This window comes from Mesoplodon mirus (genome assembly GCF_964341445.2).
Source record: "Mesoplodon mirus genome assembly, chromosome: 7".
Classification (NCBI taxonomy): domain Eukaryota; kingdom Metazoa; phylum Chordata; class Mammalia; order Artiodactyla; family Ziphiidae; genus Mesoplodon; species Mesoplodon mirus.
Window position 1 is genome coordinate 93903710 of NC_138983.1, and position 22379 is coordinate 93926088.

Here is a 22379-nt window from a genome sequence, read left to right on the forward strand (position 1 = left end):
CACAAGCCATTGGACCCCTCGGAACCTCGGTTTCCTCATCTACAAAATGGGGCCAACGACAGCAATGACCTTGCAGGCTTATCTCGAGGGCTAAATGAGATGGTTCTAACTGTAAAACTCCCAGAATAATATCCATTCGTGGTGAGCACACAATTAATACCTGTCGTGTGTGTCCCAGAGAGACGGCGTGTTAACCTCACTCCCCAGCACCAAGAACGCTGCATGGACTGAGACCTCCGAGGCTTAAAGTCCTTTCGGGGACGAGGCTGGGTATAAATAAATAAAGTTTAGAGAATCTAGACAGAACCCTGGGGTGTGGGTCCCCTAGGCAGCCCTAAATACTCACTCAGAGAAGATCAGCACCGTCCCTCAGGCTGCAGGGCCCGTGACACCGCATCCACCACGTTTGGCTTTGAAAACCTGGGACAGTTTTGTCCTGCTGCTTCTCAGCCCCCTTTCCTCCTTGGGCCAACATTAAAGTGTGCTCACTTGTGGGATGCACTGGGATCCACTGGCCGCCCTGAGGAGGGGCTCCTGACATAGAAGGTGTTGACCTGATCAGGGGTTCTCAACATGGGTTCTAAGGATCCCCCTCGTCAGAAGCACGTGGGGAGCAGACCCACAGTGCAGATCTGGGCTTCACCCCAGGCCTGAGGACTCATACTTAGGATTCCCAGATGAAATACTGGACACCCAGTTAAATCTGAATTTCAGAGAAGCAACAAATCATTGTTATGTGCAGGTGTGGCCCAACTATTGCAAGGAACCACTTATGCTAAAAAAATTATTTGGTGTTTATCTGAACTTCAGATTTAACGGACACCCTATAGTTTATTATATATTGATTTATTCATTTCTTTATTTATGCGAAATCTGGCAACTATACACATCCTCCCTGGGAGCAGGGCCTGGGAATATGCATTCTCACAAGCTCCCTGATGATTCTGATGCACCGCCAATAGGAGGGAAACCGAAATTTAGAATCATTTGTATGGAACACTTACAGAAATTTTTAGGGATCAAAGAAAAGGGGATTTCACACTCCCAAGCCTGAAAATCCAAGTTCATGAAGTTTGATTCAATGTGCCCCAACATGTCTGATTCCAAGAAATTTTCAGGAATGTTCAGTAAAATTACAGGTTCCCAGGCCCCCTCCCTGGGAAATTCTGACTCTGTGGCTTGCCTGTGGGGAGAAGAATAGGGGAGCAGCAAATAATATCTGCATTTTTTTCTTTTTTTTTCCTACAAAGATATTTATTGAAATATTATTGATAGGGGCATAAAATTTGAAACCTAAATTTCCATCCAAAGGAGGCATTGTTTAATTAATTATATTGTTTAATATATTATAAGGAGTTTAATATATTATAAGGAGTTTGTTTATATATGGAATACTGTTCTGCCTTTTTAAAACACAGCTTTCTTGAGACATAATTGACATGCCATAAACGGCACATGTTTCAAGTCTGTAAGTGGATGGGCTTTGACATATGGGTACACCTGTGAAACCATAGCCACAATCAAGACAGTGAACAGCTCCTTCATCCTCCAAAGTTTCCTCCGGATCACAGCATGTGTTTGTTTGCTTGCTTGCTCTTAACAGCTTCACTGAAGTACAATTTACATAACAGAAACTTCACCCATTTGAAGTGTCCAATTCAATCAATTTGAATATATTGATGGAGTTGTGCAGCCATCACCACAACCTGCTTTCAGAACACTTTCATCCATTTCTATCACCCCAAACCTCGGAGAAACCTTGGAGGTATTTCATTTTGGGGTTTGTTTTTAACTTTTAATTTTCAAAATTATGGTAAAATACACATAAAATTTACCATCTTAACCATGTTTAAGTGTACAGTTCACAGTGGCATTAAATCTATTCACACTGTTGTGCAGCCATCATCCCCATCCATCATCAGAACTTTGTTCATCTTCCCAAACTGAAACTCTAAGCCCATCAAATCAAACCCCCTGCTTCCTTCCTCCCCTCCCACCATGCTGTGTCTGTGAATTGGACTATTCTAGGTTCCTCATATAAATGGAATCTTACATTGTTTGTCCTTTTGCGATCATCTTATTTCACTTAGTATGATATCCTCATGGTTCATTCCAGTTGAATATTTCATTGTATGGATTCACCACATTTTGTTTATCTGCTCATCCATCCATGGCCACTTGGGTTGCTTCCACCTTTTGGCCATTTTGAGTAAGTTTGTTACGCACACGGGTGTACAACTATGGAATGGGGACTTTATTTTACAAGGTGCTTCTTATATAATTGTGGGAAACAGTGATGACGACCTCTAACCTTGAGTAGATAAGACGGAAGAAGATGCTTTGTAAGAAGAGAAACCAGGAGAGCAGCAGGAGGAATCACTGACGTGAACAGCACTGTGCTAAGCAATTCACCTGCTCTCCCTTATTTCACGCTCATAGCAACCTATGAGATGGGTTCTCCCATGATCCCCATTTTACAGACAAGGAATCCGAAACTCAGAGAGGTTAAGTAATTTCCCCAGGGCCACACAGCTTGTCAGTGCAAATTAAACACTATCCCCACTTGTGGAAAAAGGAGGGGAGAAAACCATTTAGTCTGATGCTAGCTGGAGCAGTAGCCTTGACTGGTTTTCACACCGAGGAAAGCATACTCTCACGGTCACTCGAATATACACGGATTTTTTCAATTCTTATTCCTACACGCACTTGCACCTTGCTTCATTCCTCGGTTGACTGCAGGCAGCTGCACAAGTGTTCCCCTGGCCTGTGCCCAGGGAACTTTGCAGGACTCTCCCCAACCCCATCTTCTCAAAAGCGCTCTCTGCCGGGGCATCCCCAGCTTGAGAAGCTTCCATCCATGACGCTCATATTCATGGAGGGGTCCTTTGCAGCGTCCGTGTGAGGGCGGCCTGTGGACTGACTGACACCTTCCTACAAATTGCACTTCCTGATGACTCCAACCTGCTGGCTGTTTAAAAGAAGAGAAAGGAAGAGGGGAAAAAGGGAGAGGTATTGAAGAGCATCTCTCATCAAATATTTTGAAGCCCAGTTTTTCTAAAAAAATTCGTGGCCCTCTTGCTTCAGGCCTATTCTTGTTTCCAATTGATTTTGGGGTCCCTGGTGAGGGCGCTGTGTTTCCTCCTTGGATGGAGTTTCCACGGAGGACTGCTCTGATATCATACAGATTAAGTATGATGAGAACTGTTCTTCTCCCGACAAAGAGTTCCCAAATGAAAGCATTTAGTTCAGGTGTTGTGGTGACCCTAACCAATAGAGGAGGGTGTGACAGCATTTTACTGGGGGAGGGGGGTGAGGTGCGGGGCGCTTAGGAATCCAGATGTGTGTGCAGATGTCACAGTGGTTAGAGCACGTGCCCTGAGGTCAGGCTGACTCCAGCGCCGTCCCAGCCCTGCTCTTGACCGGCTTTTATACTGGACGTGCACAAATCATCTACCTCTCAGAGCCTCGGTCCCCACTCCTGTAACAATAGTTCCTACCACCTTGAGTGACTGTGGTATTAAGTGGGCAAAGTGCGTAAATTGCTTAGTCCAGCGTCTGGCACCTAATAAGCACATGATAACCCTCAGCTTTAGAGTCAAGCAAACCAGCATGGAGCAGCCAAGATGCCTCCTTTGTAAGTGTCCTTTTGGACAGGGAAACCTCCCAAGACCTGCCCCCGCTAGCAGATAAATATATTTGCAGATAAATTACCCATAGAATAACATACAAGATGGAAAAATATAAAGAAAAACTCTTGTTTGACAAAGTGCATTGGCAAGCAGGTTGTGCCCAGGACCATCCTTTTTTTTTTTTTTTTTTTTGCGGTCGCGGGCCTCTCACTGTTGTGGCCTCTCCCGTTGCAGAACACAGGCTCCGGACGTGCAGGCTCAGAGGCCAAGGCTCACATGCCCAGCCGCTCTGCGGCATGTGGGATCTTCCCGGACCGGGTCACAAACCCGTGTCCCCTGCATCGGCAGGTGGACTCTCAACCACTGCGCCACCAGGGAAGCCCCCAGGACCATACTTTGTAAATTATACCTCTCTCATCAAAGTATAACCTAGGGCTGCCATATTGCACAACTCCAGGGTCACCATTCACAACGTAGTCCATGTGGATGGCGCCCACTGAAACTGTGCAGGACAAAACCCGCAGGGCCATCTGCCATGCCCTGAAGCAACCGTTGATTAATCCCGTAGAGTCTTGGCACCAGGCGTGGGAAATTGAAGTCCCAGAGTCAGGTGTGCTGCCGTGTTGTGGGTTTTGTATGTTGTTGCCTTTACTCGTGCTTTCTGAGCTCTGGGAAAGGAGGTGTGGAAACAAGCTGTGCTAGTCACAGTGGCGCCGTTCTTACAAGGCAGCTGAGTAAGGAAACCCACGTCACCCATATGTATCCATCATGTCTTTCTCTGTTCTGAAATATGGCAAAACGGATGGAAATGGCCAGAATGAAAAAGGAAGCCAGGCGCCACAAATGACGTGCCGAGTTGTTCCATGAGGGGGTTGACAGCTCCTTGGCGGCAGCCCCCATCCCCATGACGGCCTGTGTCTGGCCTTCCCTGTAGCCTGCTCTGCCCTGTTCCCAGTCCAGCCAGACTCTCCCACGTGGCTCCTGGATACTGTCTTCTGTCCCTGCAATGTCATGACGTCCTGTCTTGCGAGAAGAGCGCCCTCTGTCGGCCAATATTCCTTGCTGCTTTAATGGGGAAGCTCTGCAGAACACAATCGAGAAAGCAAGGCCTTTGGAGTTAGATGGACCCAAGTTGAAATGCCAGCTGCAACTGACTTTACCTTTCTGAGCTTCAATTTCCAATTTCTGCCAAGGAGCTACTCATTAATCCCAGGTCCCCTTTCCCCCTTCAGTTGTTTTTATAGAGGTCCCTGGGACCACCCCTATCATGGCATAAACTGAGGCTCAGAGAGTTTCAGTGACTTCCCCAAGGTTAGGCATCAGTCATATAGATCCAGAGACAGGATTAAAAGCCAGCTCTCCTGAGTCCCTTGGAGGCTTTTCCTAATAGCACGAAGCATCGTGGGGCCGTGAGAGCCCAGGCAGGTCCTTCACTGCCCAGCGGTTAATGAAGGTCTTGCAATTCCCAGTCCAACCTGCAATTTCACACGCTGACAGGGGATGATTCATTATGTGGGTAAAAACGAAAGCCACTGATAATAGGAGAAACTGCATTTTCAGTTATCTGGCTTCCTTGCTTGTTTGGCTCCACTAACTTTTTTTTTGGCTACACCAATGCAGGATCTTAGTTCCTCAACCGGGGATCAAACCTGCACCCCCTGCATTGGAAGCGTGGAATCTTAACCACTGGACGGTCAGGGAAGTCCCTGGCTCCACTAACTTTTTTTCTTTAATTATTTTATTTATTTTATTTATTTATTTTTGGCTGTGTTGGGTCTCCATTGATGCGCGCGGTCTTTCTCTAGTTGCGGCGAGCGGGGGCTACCCTTCATTGCAGTGCGCGGGTTTCTCACTGCGGTGGCCTCTCTTGTTGCGGAGCATGGGCTCTAGGTGCATGCGCTTCAGTAGTTGTGGCATGCGGGCTCAGTTGTTGTGGCTCGCGGGCTCTAGAGCACAGGCTCAGTAGTTGTGGCCCATGGGCTTAGTTGCTCCGCGGCATGTGGGATCTTCCTGGACCAGGGCTCGAATCCCTGTCCCCTGCATTGGCAGGGGGATTCTTAACCACTGCGCCCCCAGGGAAGTCCATCCACTAACTCTTTACCAGGGATATTGCTGCCGTTCCTGGACAAATTCAGTTGCCCCCTTTCTTCTTCTATTTTGACGATGGTGATCATACCTGATGGCTAATGTTTTATGCTCATTTATTATGGACCAGGAAGTGTTCCCAGCATTTCACGTGCACTATCTCACCCACTTCTCACAGACTAAGAAATGGCTGTTAGTATCCCTATGTCTTCCAGACAAGGCACAGAAATGACACACTCGTCAGGGTCCCAGAGAAGGAGCAGAGCCGGGAGCCGGACCAGAGTCTGTGTGACGCCGGATCCCAAGGTCTTAACCCGAGGTCGGCACGTTATGGCCCAGGGCCAAGTGCGGGCCATCGCCTGCTTTTGTAAAGTTTCCTGGGAACACAGCCAACCCATTCATTTCAGTATTGCCTGTGTTGTCGGCTACAACGGCAGAGTAAGCTGGGCAGATCCTATGGCCCACAGGGCTGGAAATGCTTACTGTCTACAGAAAACGTTTACCAGCCTCTGCTTGTAACATTATGCAGTACTGCCTCTTTCATTTGACTTGGTTTCTAAAAGAAGAACTTAAAATAGAGGGGGGAGCTGGGGAGAAAGAACTCACTCAGATTGAGCCTTACTGTGTGCCAGGAAATGTGCTGGTTAATTGCTTAAGTTTACTGAGGAATAAGAAGAAACAGACAAGCTGGAAAACTAAACTTTGAACAGTCTTTTCAATACCTCTTTAAAAAAGAGCTGGAAATATGTGGTTCTAAATATACATACACATATATATGCATTTGCAAATATAGTAATAATATAATTACATTTACATGGATCTGATAAATATACTAGACATTAACATATTATATATACAACAGATGCATATTACAAATTTTGCCTGTTTCTTCAACTGGAAAGTTTTCTTTTAAAACTGTGGACTGTTGGGAATTCCCTGGTGGTCCAGTGGTTAGGACTCAGTGCTCTCCGTGCTCTCACTGCTGAGGGCCTGGGTTCAATTCCCGGTCAGGTAACTAAGATCCCACAAGTGCACGGCGAGGCCAAAAAACAAAATAAATGAAACTATGGAATGTCTTCCCTGAGTCACTTTTGAAGCAGAAATTTGGGGTTTGTAGTCTGAAGCCTGCTGTAGCTAGAGAACTATTTATCTATCAAAGTTTCTCTAAGCAGCGTTTTACTACTTGTCTTATGATTGGTTCCTTGGTCTTAAATCATTCTTCTCTGGAGATGCTGCTTTACTTTTATGAGTTGAAAGGTAAATTTGGTGCATGATGACAGTCTGGTGGGTTTTATTTGAGCATGTCATAACCTTTAAAACAACTTTCACTCTGAGTACATAGTGATGCTTATGCTAAAGTCTCAGTAAGCATACTGTCCAGGAAATTTGATTGTTTGCAAGTGTCAGAAAACCAACTAAAACTAGCCTAGGCAAAAAAAAAAAAAAAAAAAAAAGCTCATGGAACTGAAAAGGCCAAAAGCTGCAGCTTAGGCCCAGCTGGATCCAGGCGCCCAAATCATGGTCAGGAATCTGACTCTTTCTTCCCTGTTAGCTTCCCAATCTCAGACAGACTCTTGCCTCACCTGTAGGAAAGTAGCCACCAGCAGCCCCAGCATCCTACAAAGTAGCAGTTCCAGGGAAAGAGCCAGCATCTTCATTGGCAGTGGCTTGGATCACGTGGCTTCCCCTGAACCAATCCCTGAGGCCAGGGGCAAGGAATGCTCTGATTGGCCAGGCCTGGGTTATGGTCTCACCCGTGGGGTGGAAGGGTCAGAATTCTATGGACTCAGGATTGTCAGGGAAAGGGTGTCTTCCTTGCAAAAAAATTAAGGTGCCCATCCAAAAGACGGAAGAAATGGATGCGGGGGAGGCAAAAACAAAGAAGATGTCCATGACATTAGGAAGCATTCCTATTGCCTAAGTGGAGCCTTCCGAACGGGATTTGCTACTAGGGATGTGGGGGGAGGAAAATGACGAATAATCCACTTTTCCATTGGAAAAGTCCAAGGCCAGTCTCCAAGGAAGCAGAGTTGCTCATTTCTCTCCTGTGGTGAACTGGTGTGATGAGAAGCTCAGAGTCAGGGCCTTAGTTGTCCATCCCCAAGAAGGATGGCATTTCCATGTCCCTGGGACCTCTGAATAGGGCCCGTTCTTGAGGAGGATGTGGCTTTACTGTACCGGGGTTTGAGGAGCCGGCAACGGAGTGAATGACCAGAGAGCATGGTGCCCTTCAGAACAAAACCTGTTTCTTGTCAAGCTTTGTCATCTCCTACCTGAGCTTATAGGATTTCCTCTACCCTGTGCTCTTACAGGTCCTGTGGGGACTTACTGATGTGATGAGAACTCCTGAGGCTGGGTGTTTTATATTAAAGGCGATTTCCCGAGACCAGTGAAGTGGAGGGCACGGGGCAGCAGGCAGCCTCAGGCTCGGCCTCCGCAGCAAAAACTCACACAAAAGGACCCCTGAGGCTGTGTTGTCACCAGATGTCTACAGGCGATGCAGATGACATCGGGGGAGGTGGAGACGGGAGCGCGGGCTGAACCCTTAGCATCCTGCTGAGACAGAACGCGGACCCGGCCAGGAACCTGGCCGCGTCCTGCTTCCTCTGGCAGACCACACCCTTTGTTACCAAATCAGAACTACGTTGCTCCTTCTCTGAACTTAGTTGATGATCCTTCATTCATTCATTCATTCATTCCGTCTCTCTATCTGGCAAGACCGAATTGAAGCAGGCCAAGTCTAGGGGTAGCAAAAGCTATTTGCAAAAATCCGGCTGTTTTCTCATTAGCTTCTATTTCCCATTTAATGGACTGACCAGGAAGCTGATTAGAACTTGAAAGGAAAGGAAAAACCATAAGATTGAAGATTTACAAGAAAATGGGAAAATTAGATGGGCCAGATCTCCTTTAACACAGCTGGGAAAACCCCAAACGAATGGCTTTTCTGAACAGCTCAAAGAGACTTAATTCTTTTAAGTTCCAAAACCTAAAAATAATGTATAACTTGGCGGTTCTGTGTTCTAAATGTATAACCCTGATTTCTCACACTGAAACCCCGTACATGATTTACCCTTTTCTTGGGGACATAGAATTATTACCCGTCTCTGAGTTACGGTGACATCCCGGGACTTGTTGAGATAAAGGCCATTTGTCCTGGCACCATGTAGCCCCCTCTCCTGGCTTCTGAGTTCTACTGGCCATGTTTTCTAGTCTCCATTCTGCCTTTCCAGGTCCATGGCTCCTCCATGCTGTGGTCAGTGTGCCTGCTCGCCACCATCACCCCTACCCCCCAGGCCCTTCCATACTGTGGGAATTAAGCTCCACATCTATGTATGTTAAATTCTTCTGTAAGGAAGCCGGTCTCTTCTCCCTCCTTTATGTATTTACTCACTAATGTATCTATGTCAGTATGGATCCATGTATACTGATTTTACACTTTCAGTTATAATCCAATACTCATTAACTATTACTTTGCTCAAATTCTTCCAGCCTTGGCCACTGGGAGCTCTTTCAGGTTGGTTGCTGTGTCCTTGAGCATCTCCCCACCTTTTCATTTTGGGCACTTCCTTACTCTCTGCTGTTACAAGGTGTGCCAGGCTTATCATGTATTTTCCCCATCCCAGCCCCAGAATCAAAGTGCTTTTTATTTGCACTATATTTGCCAACTGTTCAGCTCAGTCAGCGAACACCTACCATGAGTAGTAGGCACTCTGCTGGGTGCCAGCACAGCCAACGATTGGCTGGTAAATATTTAATGACCAGCTCTCTGGAAAAAGTAAAGTACATGGATGCATAGCATAAGGTTTACTGATATAAAGAATGTGTAGCACAGTCTTTCCATGTAACAAGAAATGCAGTACTCTTTCTTGTAAATTCTATATAGCCAGCTGAGTCTCACAGAATGCTTTCATTGACTTTAGGTGAACTCTTGTATCCATAGCCAATTTCTCATTGCAGTTGACGAATGAGAGAGTTCCCAACCTGAGCACTCGTGGGTATTTTTGGATATTTTGGATTTATGAATAATACAAGTGAAAAAAGAAAGACGTTAGAACTTCACATGTTCATCAGTGACATGAGTGACTTTGTTGCTGCATCAGATAATAATTTTCAAATACTCGAAGAACGTTTCCTCAATTTTTTTTTCTATTCATAACATAATGGCTAAGACACAACATGCTTTTGTATAATCTGCACTGTTAACATTTTCTCCATTATCATCTTAAGTCTAGGCAATCAACAAAACAAACAAAGAAACAAAATCAAACTGTACATGAACCACCATTATTAAACCTATTTATAAAATTTTTAAAAATCAAGCCCTGATTTATAGCATTTCCTGATTTCTATGGTGTAATACGCCCTCCACGGTCAACTTCAAGCTCCCAATGACACATCCCTGAATACAGAGATGGAAAGAGAGGTGTGGTAACACATCACTGTGTAGCATTTCCAACAGACACATATAGTAGAGTGAAATAACCTCAAGAGCATAGGTAATAATAAAATAGAGTAAAATAATTAGGAAGGGGTGAGTTTTAAGTTTGTATCACCTTTGTTTCTGATATAATTTAAGTGTAAATTTATGTAAGTTAATTCTTACTAATGGCTGTGTTTATCAACCAGTTGGCAAAATTCCTGGACATTTAACAATCGGTTCTCGTGGGCGGGTACCAGCTGACCCCAGGACTCCTCTGGTACAGCAGTAAACATACCACAGGTCTTCCCGGATGGAGGCTGGGGTCCTCTGAGCTGCTTCCAGGGCGTGGCATGTACCAGATGAATAACACTTCCATAAGACAGTTGTCAGTGTTCCTAGAAAATCCCATTTCTAAGTAGCCCATGTGATGTCTTGTGGTTTTTCACACCATCTAATGTTCATTTCCTTTTTTTAACTCGGAAAATATCCTATCATTCACTAACCAATCATCTAAGATCCGTTTGTGAGTATGGAAAGCAGGTAATAAATCATGACTTCGAGTAACCTAGAAGTCCTAAGAGCACAGGTATTGGAGTCCAATAGTGTCACCACTTCCTGGCTGTGAGACCTTGGGCAAGTCATTTAACCTCTCTGAGCTTCAGTTTCTTAATCCACACAATGAGGGGTAAAATGCCTCCTGCAAGGTTATTCTGGAGATCAGATGAGACCACATGCATTAAGTGCCCAGCACAGTCTGTGGCACATCTGAGGCTTCTCTACACAGTGGCTCATAGCCGTTGTATTGTCCACAATTACTTACAAATGGCAGAGCACATAACAAGCTCTCCAAGGGCAAGGTCTAAGTTTCCACCTTCTCTGCAGGCTCCAGGGCTTCCTGGCAGAATTCATGTGTACTGTAGGCACTCGATGTGCAAACTACTTCCAATTTTTTTTAGGGTCTCCCTTTCAACTTATACTCTTTACAGGGTTAGAAGCAGATATTGGAGAAATAACACAAAGAACAAGTAGATAATTTGAAAGAAAATGGATAGTGACTTCTTGAGTAAATCATTGACTCATGTTTTTTAAAGCTAATATAAATTCACCTGTGGATGTGGTCGTGGTTAACCAGGTGGTTGACAACCTGCTATTTTAAAGGTAGTATGGAAAAGAAATCAGGAGTATCACATATGCTATCTCAAAAACAAAACAAAAAAACCAACCATGGTAACATACCATATGGTCAGAGAACAGACACAAAGAAAGAGAAAAGGCATTAGTGTGTATTTTTAAACTAAAGTTTCTAAAAACAGACTTGGGGACTTCCCCGGTGACACCGTGGATAAGAACCCACCTGCCAATGCAGGGGACACAGGTTCGAGCCCTGGTCCGGGAAGATCCCACATGTTGCAGAGTAACAGCCCGTGCACCACAACTACTGAGCCTGCGCTCTAGAGCCCACGAGCCACAACTACTGAGCCCATGTGCCCCAGCTACTGCAGCCCATGTGCCTAGAGCCCACACTCCGAAACAAGAGAAGCCACCGCAAGGAGAAGCCCATGCACCACAACGAGGAGTAGCCCCTGCTCGCCGCAACTAAAGAAAGCCTGCACGTAGCAACGAAAACCCAACACCGCCAAAAATAAATAAAATTAAATCTAAAATAAAAAAATAATAAAAACAGACTTGTTGATAACTGACATTGACCCCATGCTTCCTGTACAGCCCAGAGCTGGCTTTTAAATGTGAGTCTTTTTCTTATGTTTGCTTTTCTCCCTGCCTGTTTCATTGTAGTTACCATCAGCAATTTCTGAGAAAACCTTGACCTTCCCTGTGATAGAGCAAGCCGGCAAACTAGAGAAAACCCACTTTAACCATCCAACTAAAGCTACCCTCAAGCAACACGCTTCAGAGAAAAAAAAAAAAACACTTTATTTTTTAATTTTTAAACCCAAAGAGCTTGGAGTCTGCTGCATTTACACATCTTTGAATCCTTCCCCCATAGGGGCCCTATCGTTCGGGCTCTGTGTGCTGCAAGCGACAGAAACCAGCTCTAGCCGGCCTCAGGGATGGAGCACTTCAGGGTAGCACCCCAGCCAAGGCTCAAAACCAGCTTCCTTATTTTCCCCACCATGTTCACAGCAGCATAGTTACAATAGCCAAGAGGTAGAAACCATCCAAATGCCCGTGACGCTTAATGGATAAACAAAATACACTCTAAACTGTATGATGGAATATTGTTTAGCCTTAAAAATGAAGGAAATTCTGACATGTTACAACATGGATGAACCTTGAGGGCATTATGCTAAGTGAAATACGCCAGTCACAAAAAGACAGGTACCATGTGATTTCACTTATTTGAGGTACTTGGTACTTAGAGTAGTCCAATTCATAGAGACAGAATGTTGGTCACCACGGGCTGGGTGGCGGAGGGAATGGGGAGTTGTTGTCTAATGGTTAATAGAGTTTACGTTTTGCAAGACGAAAAAGTTCTGGAGATCCATCTCACAGAAATGTGACTATACTTAACACCACTGAACTGTATACTTTAAAATGGCTAAGATGATAAATTTTATGTTGCAGGTTATTTACCACAATCTGAAAAATAAATAAACAGCTTCCCTCTCTCCATGTCTGGGCTCCACTCCCTCATGCTGGCTGCATTGTGAAGTCCCACCAGGTCACTCCAGATCCTGGTGTCCAGCCAAGTCTTCTTGGTTCTCCTTGGCTCTGATTGGATCACTTGCCCCACCACTGAACCAATCAGTATGTCCAGGGAGTGTGATTGGTTGATTGCTTAGCCCCACCCACAGCAATGGGCCGACAGATTGGGAGGGAGATTCCTGGAATTTCCAGAAGAGCCAGGTGGGTTGCGGCCTGTCCACTACGGCAGTGAACCACTTGAGGCATGAGATATGAGCACTCCCTTTAGCACCCTGGCAGTTAGTGGGCAGTGAGGCACATCTACCTGAGCATCCCAGCACAAAAGGGAATTCCTCCACACTACCCGTGGTCTCTCGATTTGTCTTCTATCAGGCGGGGGTAAAACATATTCAAATTTCCCCCTTCCCACCTTCAGCCCTTTCATTCGATAAATCTTTATTAAATCGATGAGGAAAGGTTGTAGGAATGATTGAGGCAAGACAGCCCCAGAGGAGAGGACGGGAAGGGATAGGATGGATGGAGAAGTGAGTGCAAGGCAGAAGCAGGACACCTCAGCTTCTAAAAGGAGAGAAAGGAAGAAAGCTTAGGTGGAGACCGAGGTGCCCACCGTGGAGAGAAATTCGAATCTTCACATAAGGTAACAGAGTTCTGGAACACTGCCAAGTCCGTTCCTAAAACAGGTTTCAACGGGGCCAGTGTCATCATAAATGCTGGGCCAGGTGTCGCCAGGCAATTGGAGTTTGATTTTCCCGAACAGTGTTCTCTCTGACTCCAAAAAAGTCTTCAGGGGAATTCATCGGATTCTTGACTTGGCTGGGAAAGACTGTAGCTAAAAGACTGGTTTGGGAACCTGAGTGAGTGGAGAACCTTCCTCTTGAATACAATCCAGCTGGAGCTATAGGAAGTTCTGTCTGCCAGTGCTCCTATTTCGGAAGCATTCTGTCCTGTTTCTCATTATGTGTCTGCAGTCTGCAGAAAGAGAAACGTGACCGCCACAGGCGGCAAACCTTTGAACTTAGCTTCTTCCTTGAAAAGTGTGTTTTTTTCTGCCAAGCGACTGGGGGTGGGGTTGGGGCGGAAAAGGGAGAGAGAGACAGAGAGGGAAAGGGCTTTCCAGAACCCCAGTCCCACCACCCTCTCCACCACCACCTGAGCTTGGTGAAGTCCTTAACCTCTCCAAGCCTCATTTGTAAGCTAGGAATAAGGAGAGCTCCTCCCCTTCAGGGCTATCGAGAGAAATCGGTGAGTAATTACAATAAATGGTAGCATTCACGATGTCACGGTTTAACCACTAGGCTCGGGGAGGGACGGCCACAACAGCATTAACCAAGACAAAGCCAGGTGTCAGCACCTCTCAGCATTTGCTTCTCCCGGTGTAGATGGATTTTGATGTGCTCTCTAATGAAAGTAGATACAGACATCTTCCGCCGGGTCAGATGAAAAAAGGTTCTCTCGATAGATATTTATGGAGCGTCTGGCAAGAATCAGATGTGGCAGATGTTGAGGATCACAGGCTAATGAGCCAGCTGGGTTTCGAGCCAGTTGGGGTGCCTGCCACCCCAGAGCTCTCGGCTTCGGGGAACAAGTGGAATGGGAGTGCCAGGGAGACACAGTGTGGATGTGTGTGTCCTGGAGAGCTGGGCTTGAATCTCGGAGATGTGTTCATTCATTCTTTCAACCAGTATTTAAGGACCTACTGTGTATGTGCCAAGGGTTTATTCTAGGAGCTGAGGATACGGTGCTGAGCAAGGTAGAAAAAAAGCTGTCAGCCTCTCAGAGCTCAGAGGTGGCGTTGTACCAGCTCAGACGCTCACTGCCAAATCTGTGATCCTGGGAAAGTCACTAGGTCTTGCTCAGCCTCGGGCTCGTCACAAAGCATCAGGGGTATTAAATGAGGTAATGCATGTGAATCTCTTGACTGGGTGCCTGGCACGAAGTCTGCACCCAATAAATGGTGGTGCGATAGTGTGCAAGGTGACCCATGGTGGGGACCACCATCCCAAATTTGGGGAGAGTCTGGGAGGGCTTCCTGGGAGAAGTGACTTATACGCCGAAATCTAGGGCAGCAATTATGTCGCCGGGACAGAAAGGTGAAGACCACCCCAGCTGCTCGTAACCTCCCCTGACCCTCTTGTCTGCCCCTGCAGGTCTCCTTCCCATGGGTGAGGGGCCCAGCACCTTGGCCAAGGCCACAGCCACCTTGGGCCACCCAGCAACTGAACCAGTCACCCTCACCACCACAGACCCCCTTCTACCCGGGCATCTGGCCAGCGCCAGTGCAGAGGAGCTGGTCGCAGGGGTCCCCCGAGCCCCCCATGGTCCCACCAGCCTCCCACAGGCAGCCCATGAGTGCCAGCAAGAAGATGTTCTCCTTCGAGGTGGACAGAGCCGCCCACAGCGTTCCCATCATCAGGCAAGGTACTCATGGGTGCTTCCTTGGCGGCTTAGGGGAGGGGCTTTTGCTAGGAGGATGGGTCTCAGTTTCTGCTTTCCCCTTTTTTTTTAAATTTTTATTGAGGTGCAGTTGATTTACAGTGTTGTGTTAGTTTCAGGTATGCAGCACACTGAATCTGTTCAACATATACATGTATCCACTCTTTTTTAGATTCTTTTCCCATATAGACCATTACAGAGTGTTGAGGAGAGTTCCCTGTGCTATCCAGTAGGTCCTTCTTAGTTATCTCCTTTATGTATAGTATTGTGTATGTCAATCCCTCTCTTCCAATTTATCCCTCCCCCCTCTTATTCCCGGTAACCATAAGTTTATTTTCTACATCTGTAACTCTATCTCTGTTTTGTAGATAAGTTCATTTGTACCTTTTTTTAGATTCCACATATAAGCAATATGGTATGATATTTGTCTTTCTCTGGCTTTTGCTTATGTTCTCTGGTTCTGAAGTAGAACATAATCAAATGTGAAAAAATTGGGATAAGCAGAAAGTTAGAAAACAGTAAAAGATAAGCTGTCACCCTTATCACCAGAATTCTCCCTGTTGACTTTTTGGTACAAACTCCTCCAAGACTGTGCTCTGCCCATCTGCACACGTCAGTACCTCTGTGGTGAGTGTGTGTGTGTGTGTGTGTGTGTGTGTGTGTGTGTTTGTACATATATATGAATATATATGAATGTGTATCAGAATCTAAATTTATATACTTCGACTCAGATGTACAGACATATTGGTAACTGAAATCCCTCTTGCCTTAAGAGGTTTTTAAATATTTTATTACCATTTTACAGGTAAGAGGAGACTGAGGCTTATGGACAAAATTACTTCTCCAGAGGTTATGTATTCAATCTAATCTAATCTAACGCTTTTCAGTCAAATTTAAGGCTGGTTATCTCAGTGACTGTCACTCACAGCCTGGTCACTTTGGGGACACGCAGCCATCAGGGTTTCCTTCTCCCCCCCTCCCCCCGAGAAGGCCTCATGGCATTTGGGGAGGAGACTTCCTGTCTGTCACCATCCTCTTGGCCTTGTCAGCCTTACTGGCAGTGTAGCTGGCTCAACTTAGTCCCTGGCATGATTCCCAGGTTTCTTCTGTGGCCACTGGTGTGAAGGTCCCATTCTCTGTTTTCTGCGTCCCAGCCCCAGACCCCTCTGAGTCCCCAGGTCTCTCGATGCCTCCACACCCTTCCCTGGTCTCACTCAGGACCACTCACCTATTCACTTCCCTCAGCCATTCAAATAATAGTTATTATTCTGAAATATACAGACTAAGGAGCAAATGAAAGGTATCTCTGCAGTTTACATCATCATCATCATCATCTAAGGAATGCTCATGTACCTACAACACAAGTTAAGAAATTACTCAGCCGTTTCCCCCCAGCATTTTAATGTGAAAACTTTCAAACCTACAGCAAAGCAAAAAGAATTTTACAGGGACACCTCTCCTCCTAATTCTACCGCTAACACTTTGCTGTACTCTTTATTACATTTCTGTCTACCCATCCTTCTTGTCCTGCATTAATCCATCTTATTTTTTGGATGCATTTCAAAATAAATAGCACACATCTGTAGTCCTCCCCCTAAATGCTTTAGCACATATACCATTAACTAGAATTCAACATTTTTGTCTCCTTCATGTAAAATGAACACACAATGTGTATTAGTTATCATGATTGCATAACGAATTCTCCCCAAACGTAGCAGCCTAAAGCAAAAATCAAACATGTGTTATCATCTATATGGTTTCTGTGGGTCAGGAATTTGGCAGCAGCTTAGCAGGACGGCTGTGGCTCAGGGTCCCTCGTAAGGCTGCAGTCATCTGAAGGCTTGACCTGGGCCGGAGGATCCACTTCCAAGACGGCGTGCTCACATGGCTGTCAGCAGGGGGCCCCGGTTCCTCACCACATGGACCTCCCCAGAGAGTGGCTCGAGCGTTCTCATGACAAGGCAGCTGCTCCTCCTGAGCAAGTGATCCTGGAGGACAAGATGGAAATGGCAACATCTCTTGTGACTAAGCCTCAGAAGTCATGCTCTGTCATTGCTGCAATATCCTGCTGGTTACACAGGGCGTCACCCTCCAGTGTGGGAGAAGACTACAGACAGGCCTGAAGACCAGGAGGCGGGGATTATCAGCAGTCATCTTGGAGGCTGGCTACCACAGCCTGCCCTCGGGTCCTCAATGATTCACACTCCTCCTCCTCTCTCCCGAGGCCCCCCAAAATCTCACCCCAGTAACAGCATCGGCTCAAATTCCAGAATCTCGTCTAAATCAAGTCCAGGTACAGATAGGGCTCATGGGTGTAGTACGTTACGTTCAGCTCATCAAGTACTACTTCCAGAAATCTGAAGACCTCTGAACAAAGGGTCTGTCCCTCACACACCCAGCACATATTGGTGGGACAGACATAGCATCACTGCTACATACACTCCTCTTGTTCCAAAAGAAGAAAAACAGGAAACACACAGGAGTCCCTGGCCCAAAGCAGTTCTGAAGTCCAGCTGGGAAAATATCGGCAGTTCCTTGACTGGGCTTCAGTCCAACTCTTGCCCAGAAATGACTTTCCAGGGCTCTTGGCTCTGCCCCTGGTCCGTGAGTTCCGCCTTCTGAGTCGTCCTCCCTTTCCTATGAAAGGTGTCCCATGGATGTGGCTGCATAGTTTTATAGCCTGCTTCCTGCCTGTAGAAGCTTGGGGGTCCAGATGCTTCTTTGACTTTTGTGGGTCTCTGTCAGTCTGAGTTGGCAGTGCTTCTTATTGGGGTTCATCCTATCAGGCAAAAACCACGCCCACAGATTTTTTTGTCACAAGCCCTTCCACCATGGGCTTCTGCAAAGACTGACAAAGGACAGAAGCTTCTTAGAAGCCCAGTTCTTGGATCGAAGGGTTGTCTTGGACACTGCCCTGGACCTGTATTCTTAACAAAGGATTTTAAAACCACACCCTCAGCTTCTTCTCTAGACTGTGATTTCTTGAGAGTGCCCTTGATTTGATCTTTGCCCAGAACCTGTTTCTTACATTTCATTTGCCACCTGGAGAGGCAGGGAATTTTCAAGCCCAGAGCATTGCCCTGGTTTAACAGCCCTTCCTTTAACTGTCTCTCCCCCTCACATTTCACTATAAGTAGCAAGAAGTAACCAGGCAGCACCTTCCAAGACTCTGTCTGGGACTCTCTTTAGCTTGACCACTCAGCCTCATCACAAACATTTTCTACCTTCCTCATGACCACAGGCAACGTGTTAGGAAACCTTCTGCCACCACCTGACAAGGATCCCTTAACCCCAGTAACATTTTCCTCACTTTCCTGGAACCCTTCCCTCACGGCCTCCTCAAAGGCCATCGGGCTTCTACTAAGACTCTTCAGGCTTTCTCAAAGAGTCTTGGCCAAAGTCCTCCAGCTTCTGGCCACTGTTCCATCCCAAACCACTCCACATTTTAGGGTTTTTGTTAAATTTTCCACCACTCCTGGTGCCCAAACCTGTATTTGCTACTTATTGTTGCATAACAAATTACTGCAGGATGTAATGGCCTAAAACAACAGTAAACATTTATTATCTCATAGCTTCTCTGAGTCAGGAAGTTGGGAATGGCTTAGCTGGGGGATTCTTGCTCAGGCTTGTCCATGAGGTGGCAGTAATGGTGGTGGCTGGGCTGTGGTCCTCTGGAGGCTTGTCTGGGGCTGGAGGACCCACCTCTAGGATGGGTCACTCCCATGGCTTTTGGTAAGAGGCCTCAGTTCTTCACTAAGCGGACCTCTCCATATGTTGCTTCAGTATCCTCAAGCTGCCAGCTCCTCCAGACAAGTGGTCCTAGAGAGTGAGGCAGAAGCTGCAATGTCTTTTAGGATCTAACCTCAGGAATCAAACTGTGTCATTTCTGCAATATCCTTGGTTACATAGAGAAGCTTTGTTACAGACTGAATTGCATTCCCCCAAAATGCATATGCTGAGGCCTCAATCCCAATATCGCAGAATGTGACCATATTTGGAGATAGTGTATTGAAATAGATGAGTAAGTTCAAATGAGATGATTGGGTGGGCCCTAATCCAAGGGCTGGTGTCCTTGTAAGAAGAGAGAGAGAGACGCCAGGGATGCACGTGCACAGAGAAAAGGGCATGTGAGGACACAGCAGGAAGGTGGCCGTCTGCAAGCCAAGGAGAGAGGCCTAACCCTGCCCACACCTTGATCTTGGACTTCCAGCCTCCAGAACTGTGAGAAAATGAATTTCTTTTGTTAAGACCTCCTGTGGTGTTTTGTTATGGCAGCCCCAGCTAACTAATTTAAAGTCCATCCAGTATTGGAGAGGATGATGCAAGGGTCTGAATACCAGGAGACAAGAATCAGTGGGGCCATCTTGGAGACTGGCTACCACACCATGAAAGGTGTAGATCTTGAGTGTGCTCACTGAGTTTTGACGGTCGTGTACACCTATGTAACCCAAACTCCTATCAAGATATAGAACATTACCATCACCCCAGAAAGTTCCCTCATGTCCCTCCCCAGTCAATTCCCAGCCCCAGGCCCCAGAGGCACCCACTCTTCTGAACTCTTTTCCAGCCATGGATTAGATATTCCTGTTCTAGAATCTCAAGTACACAGAACCATGTAGTACACGTTCCTTTGTGGAAGGCTTCTTTCACTCAGCATAGTATTTCTGAGATTCATTCATTTTGTTGTATGGATCATGTTCTGTTTTATGAACATATATACAGGGTTTTGTGGGGTTTTTTTAATGCGTCCTTTGGACACATGTCACATGGGCTGTTTCTTTTCTTTTTTTCACTCCGCCATTTAAATTTTTCCACTGTAATCACCGGTTTCTCCAGTGCCATGTTGAACTTGGGGCTTCTCTAAAGGACTTGCATCCCCCCTGGAGAAATGAAGGAAGAGTCGTATGGCTTAGAGTCCCTCACATCTACCTGGGCTCTATCTCCTCAGCCTCTCAGCCAGGTCTCATGTTTCCAAACGTTTACCCTCGTTCCCCTGACACACTCCCCATCCTCAGAAAAGGACTTTCATCTTCCCGTGTCATGGGGAGTTCCTTTGTGTCTGGGCCTCTCTACTCCACGCTTCAGAGAAAACTCTGTGCTCCAGTCCTCCATGCTGTCTCTTGACAGAAAACACCTCTTTTTAAGGGTTCCGAGAAAGCTCTTTCCTCTCTTAGCAAAGCTGGGCTCTTCCAATTAAATTGGTTTACTGTTAGACTGTCACCTTGCTTTAGACTTGAAAAATTCTATTTGAAAACCCAAAGCCAAGGATTTATTTACTGCAGATCAGGTCAGGGTTTCTCAATCTTGGCACAGTGACAGGTGGGTCGCATAACTCCTTGTTGAAGGATCTGTCCTGTCCACTGTAGAGTGTTTAGCAGCATCCCTGACTCCTACCCACCAGAGATACCAGTAGCAACACCACCACCACCCCCCCTAACTGTGGTTCTCAAAAATGTCTCCAGACGTTGTCAAAAGTCAGAACGTCATTTTGCCTGGGGGAAAACTCACCCTGTTCTAGTTAATACTCATCCTTCCTTTACCACAAGGCAATAAAACGTCAGCTCCAAGGCCAAATCTTAATGGCAAGAGCTCATGGGAGGTGGGGAAGAATTACTGAGAAAAGAAAATATGTGGAGTGACTTATTAAAATAGCATCTTGATTCATATATATATATATATATATTCCAATAATGGGATCATATGAACCTAACATAGGTAACCTTTTTTTTTCTTTTTTTGGCCGTGCCGCTCAGCTTGCAGGATCTTTGTTCCCCAGCCAGGGATGGAACCTGTGCCCCCTGCAGTGGAAGCACAGAATCCTAATCACTGGACTGCCAAGGAATTCCCTACCTGATTTTTAAAATTCAATAATATGTCATAAACATCTTCCCACTTCAATACATTGACTACATAGTGGTTAAAAGCATAGGCTCTGAATCCAACAAACTTAGGTTCATCCCTTGACTCTACCACTTACCAGCTGTGTGTCCTTGAGCAGGTGACTTGCCGTCTCTGTGCCTCATATCTCTCACGTATAAAATGGAGATGGGAATAATAATGCCTATCTCACTGGGTTGTTATGAAGACGAAATCGTATCCTGCGTGTAAGTGCTGAGCACAGCGCCAGGTGCATAGCGAACATTCAGTAAATATTAAAATATTTAATATTTTAATATTTAAATTTTAATATTTTAATAATTTAATATTTAAATTTTAAATATTAAAATTTAAAAATTAAGTTATTACCTAACCATGATTGTTATTTAACTTTTATTTACAACTCACAATGTCTGAAAGACACAGTTAAGGTGCACACATACTGCCCCTGCTGCAGACTGGTGATCATTGGAGCGCACCAGGACAGCTGGGGGTTGTTAAAATATTAAAGTAACTTCCCTGCCCTTTGGCCAACAGCTCATGCCCGAAAATTCTTAAAGTGACTGCGTCCCCATATCCGCCTTCCCACCGCCCCAGCCCTCCCGACCCTCCCTGGGGCTTCTCCCCACTGGGACCTCCGAAGGATCCGGCAGCTAGAGTTAAGCCGGTTTGGTCATACATGGCCCTTAGGTTCTTTCTGATAAATAACAGTAGCCGGTAAAGAAGTTTGGGGCAGGTGAGGGGTAACTGCTCCAGCACCTCCCTGCCTGGGTGTAAGGAAAGCGAGTCTCAGAGCAAATTCTAGCCCCACAAAGACTTTCGGTAAACACACCTTCCCTAATAAAGGGACCCCGTCGATCAGCCTGTTCTGTAAGTTTTATGAAGTCCCCCCTCCGGCCATCATCTTGCGGGGAAGGGTCCCTCAAGACAGCCACGACAGGGTTGCAGAGGCAGCCAGAGTCACCCCTAGAGATGGCATCAGATGCCAGAACTCTAAGCTGAGACTGGACAGGGGCCCATTTAGGGTCAGACCCCGTGGCCCTCCCTGGGGACACAGGCCAGGCAGTACCTTCCTCCAGTGGGAGCCGATTCCTTGAGGAATCTGAAAACAGATGAAATCTTCCTCCTGAAAACTCAGTTTCCAAATTGAGATACACAATCAGTGTAAAATAAACCCCAGATTTCAAAGGCTTCATGCCTCGAAGAAAAAGAATATAAAATATCTCCATATTTTTTGTCGATTACGTGTTGAAATGATGTTTTTTTAATGT

General features: G+C 46.0%; 2 protein-coding genes across 2 annotated transcripts in view; both read left to right on the plus strand.

Annotated features, from left to right (window-relative positions):
* The window catches only part of LOC309807669 (interferon regulatory factor 6-like), a 1069421-nt gene that overhangs the window by 765564 nt on the left and 281478 nt on the right, over positions 1 to 22379 (plus strand). The window lies entirely within an intron of this gene.
* Positions 1 to 22379, plus strand: part of LOC309808884 (forkhead-associated domain-containing protein 1-like) — a gene marked incomplete at both ends in the record, with an annotated part of 100362 nt that overhangs the window by 20281 nt on the left and 57702 nt on the right. Inside the window, one exon of the mRNA XM_082629457.1 lies at positions 14946 to 15216. Within this exon, the coding sequence (XP_082485583.1) occupies positions 14946 to 15216 (271 nt within the window). The remainder of the gene's footprint in view (positions 1 to 14945; positions 15217 to 22379) is intronic.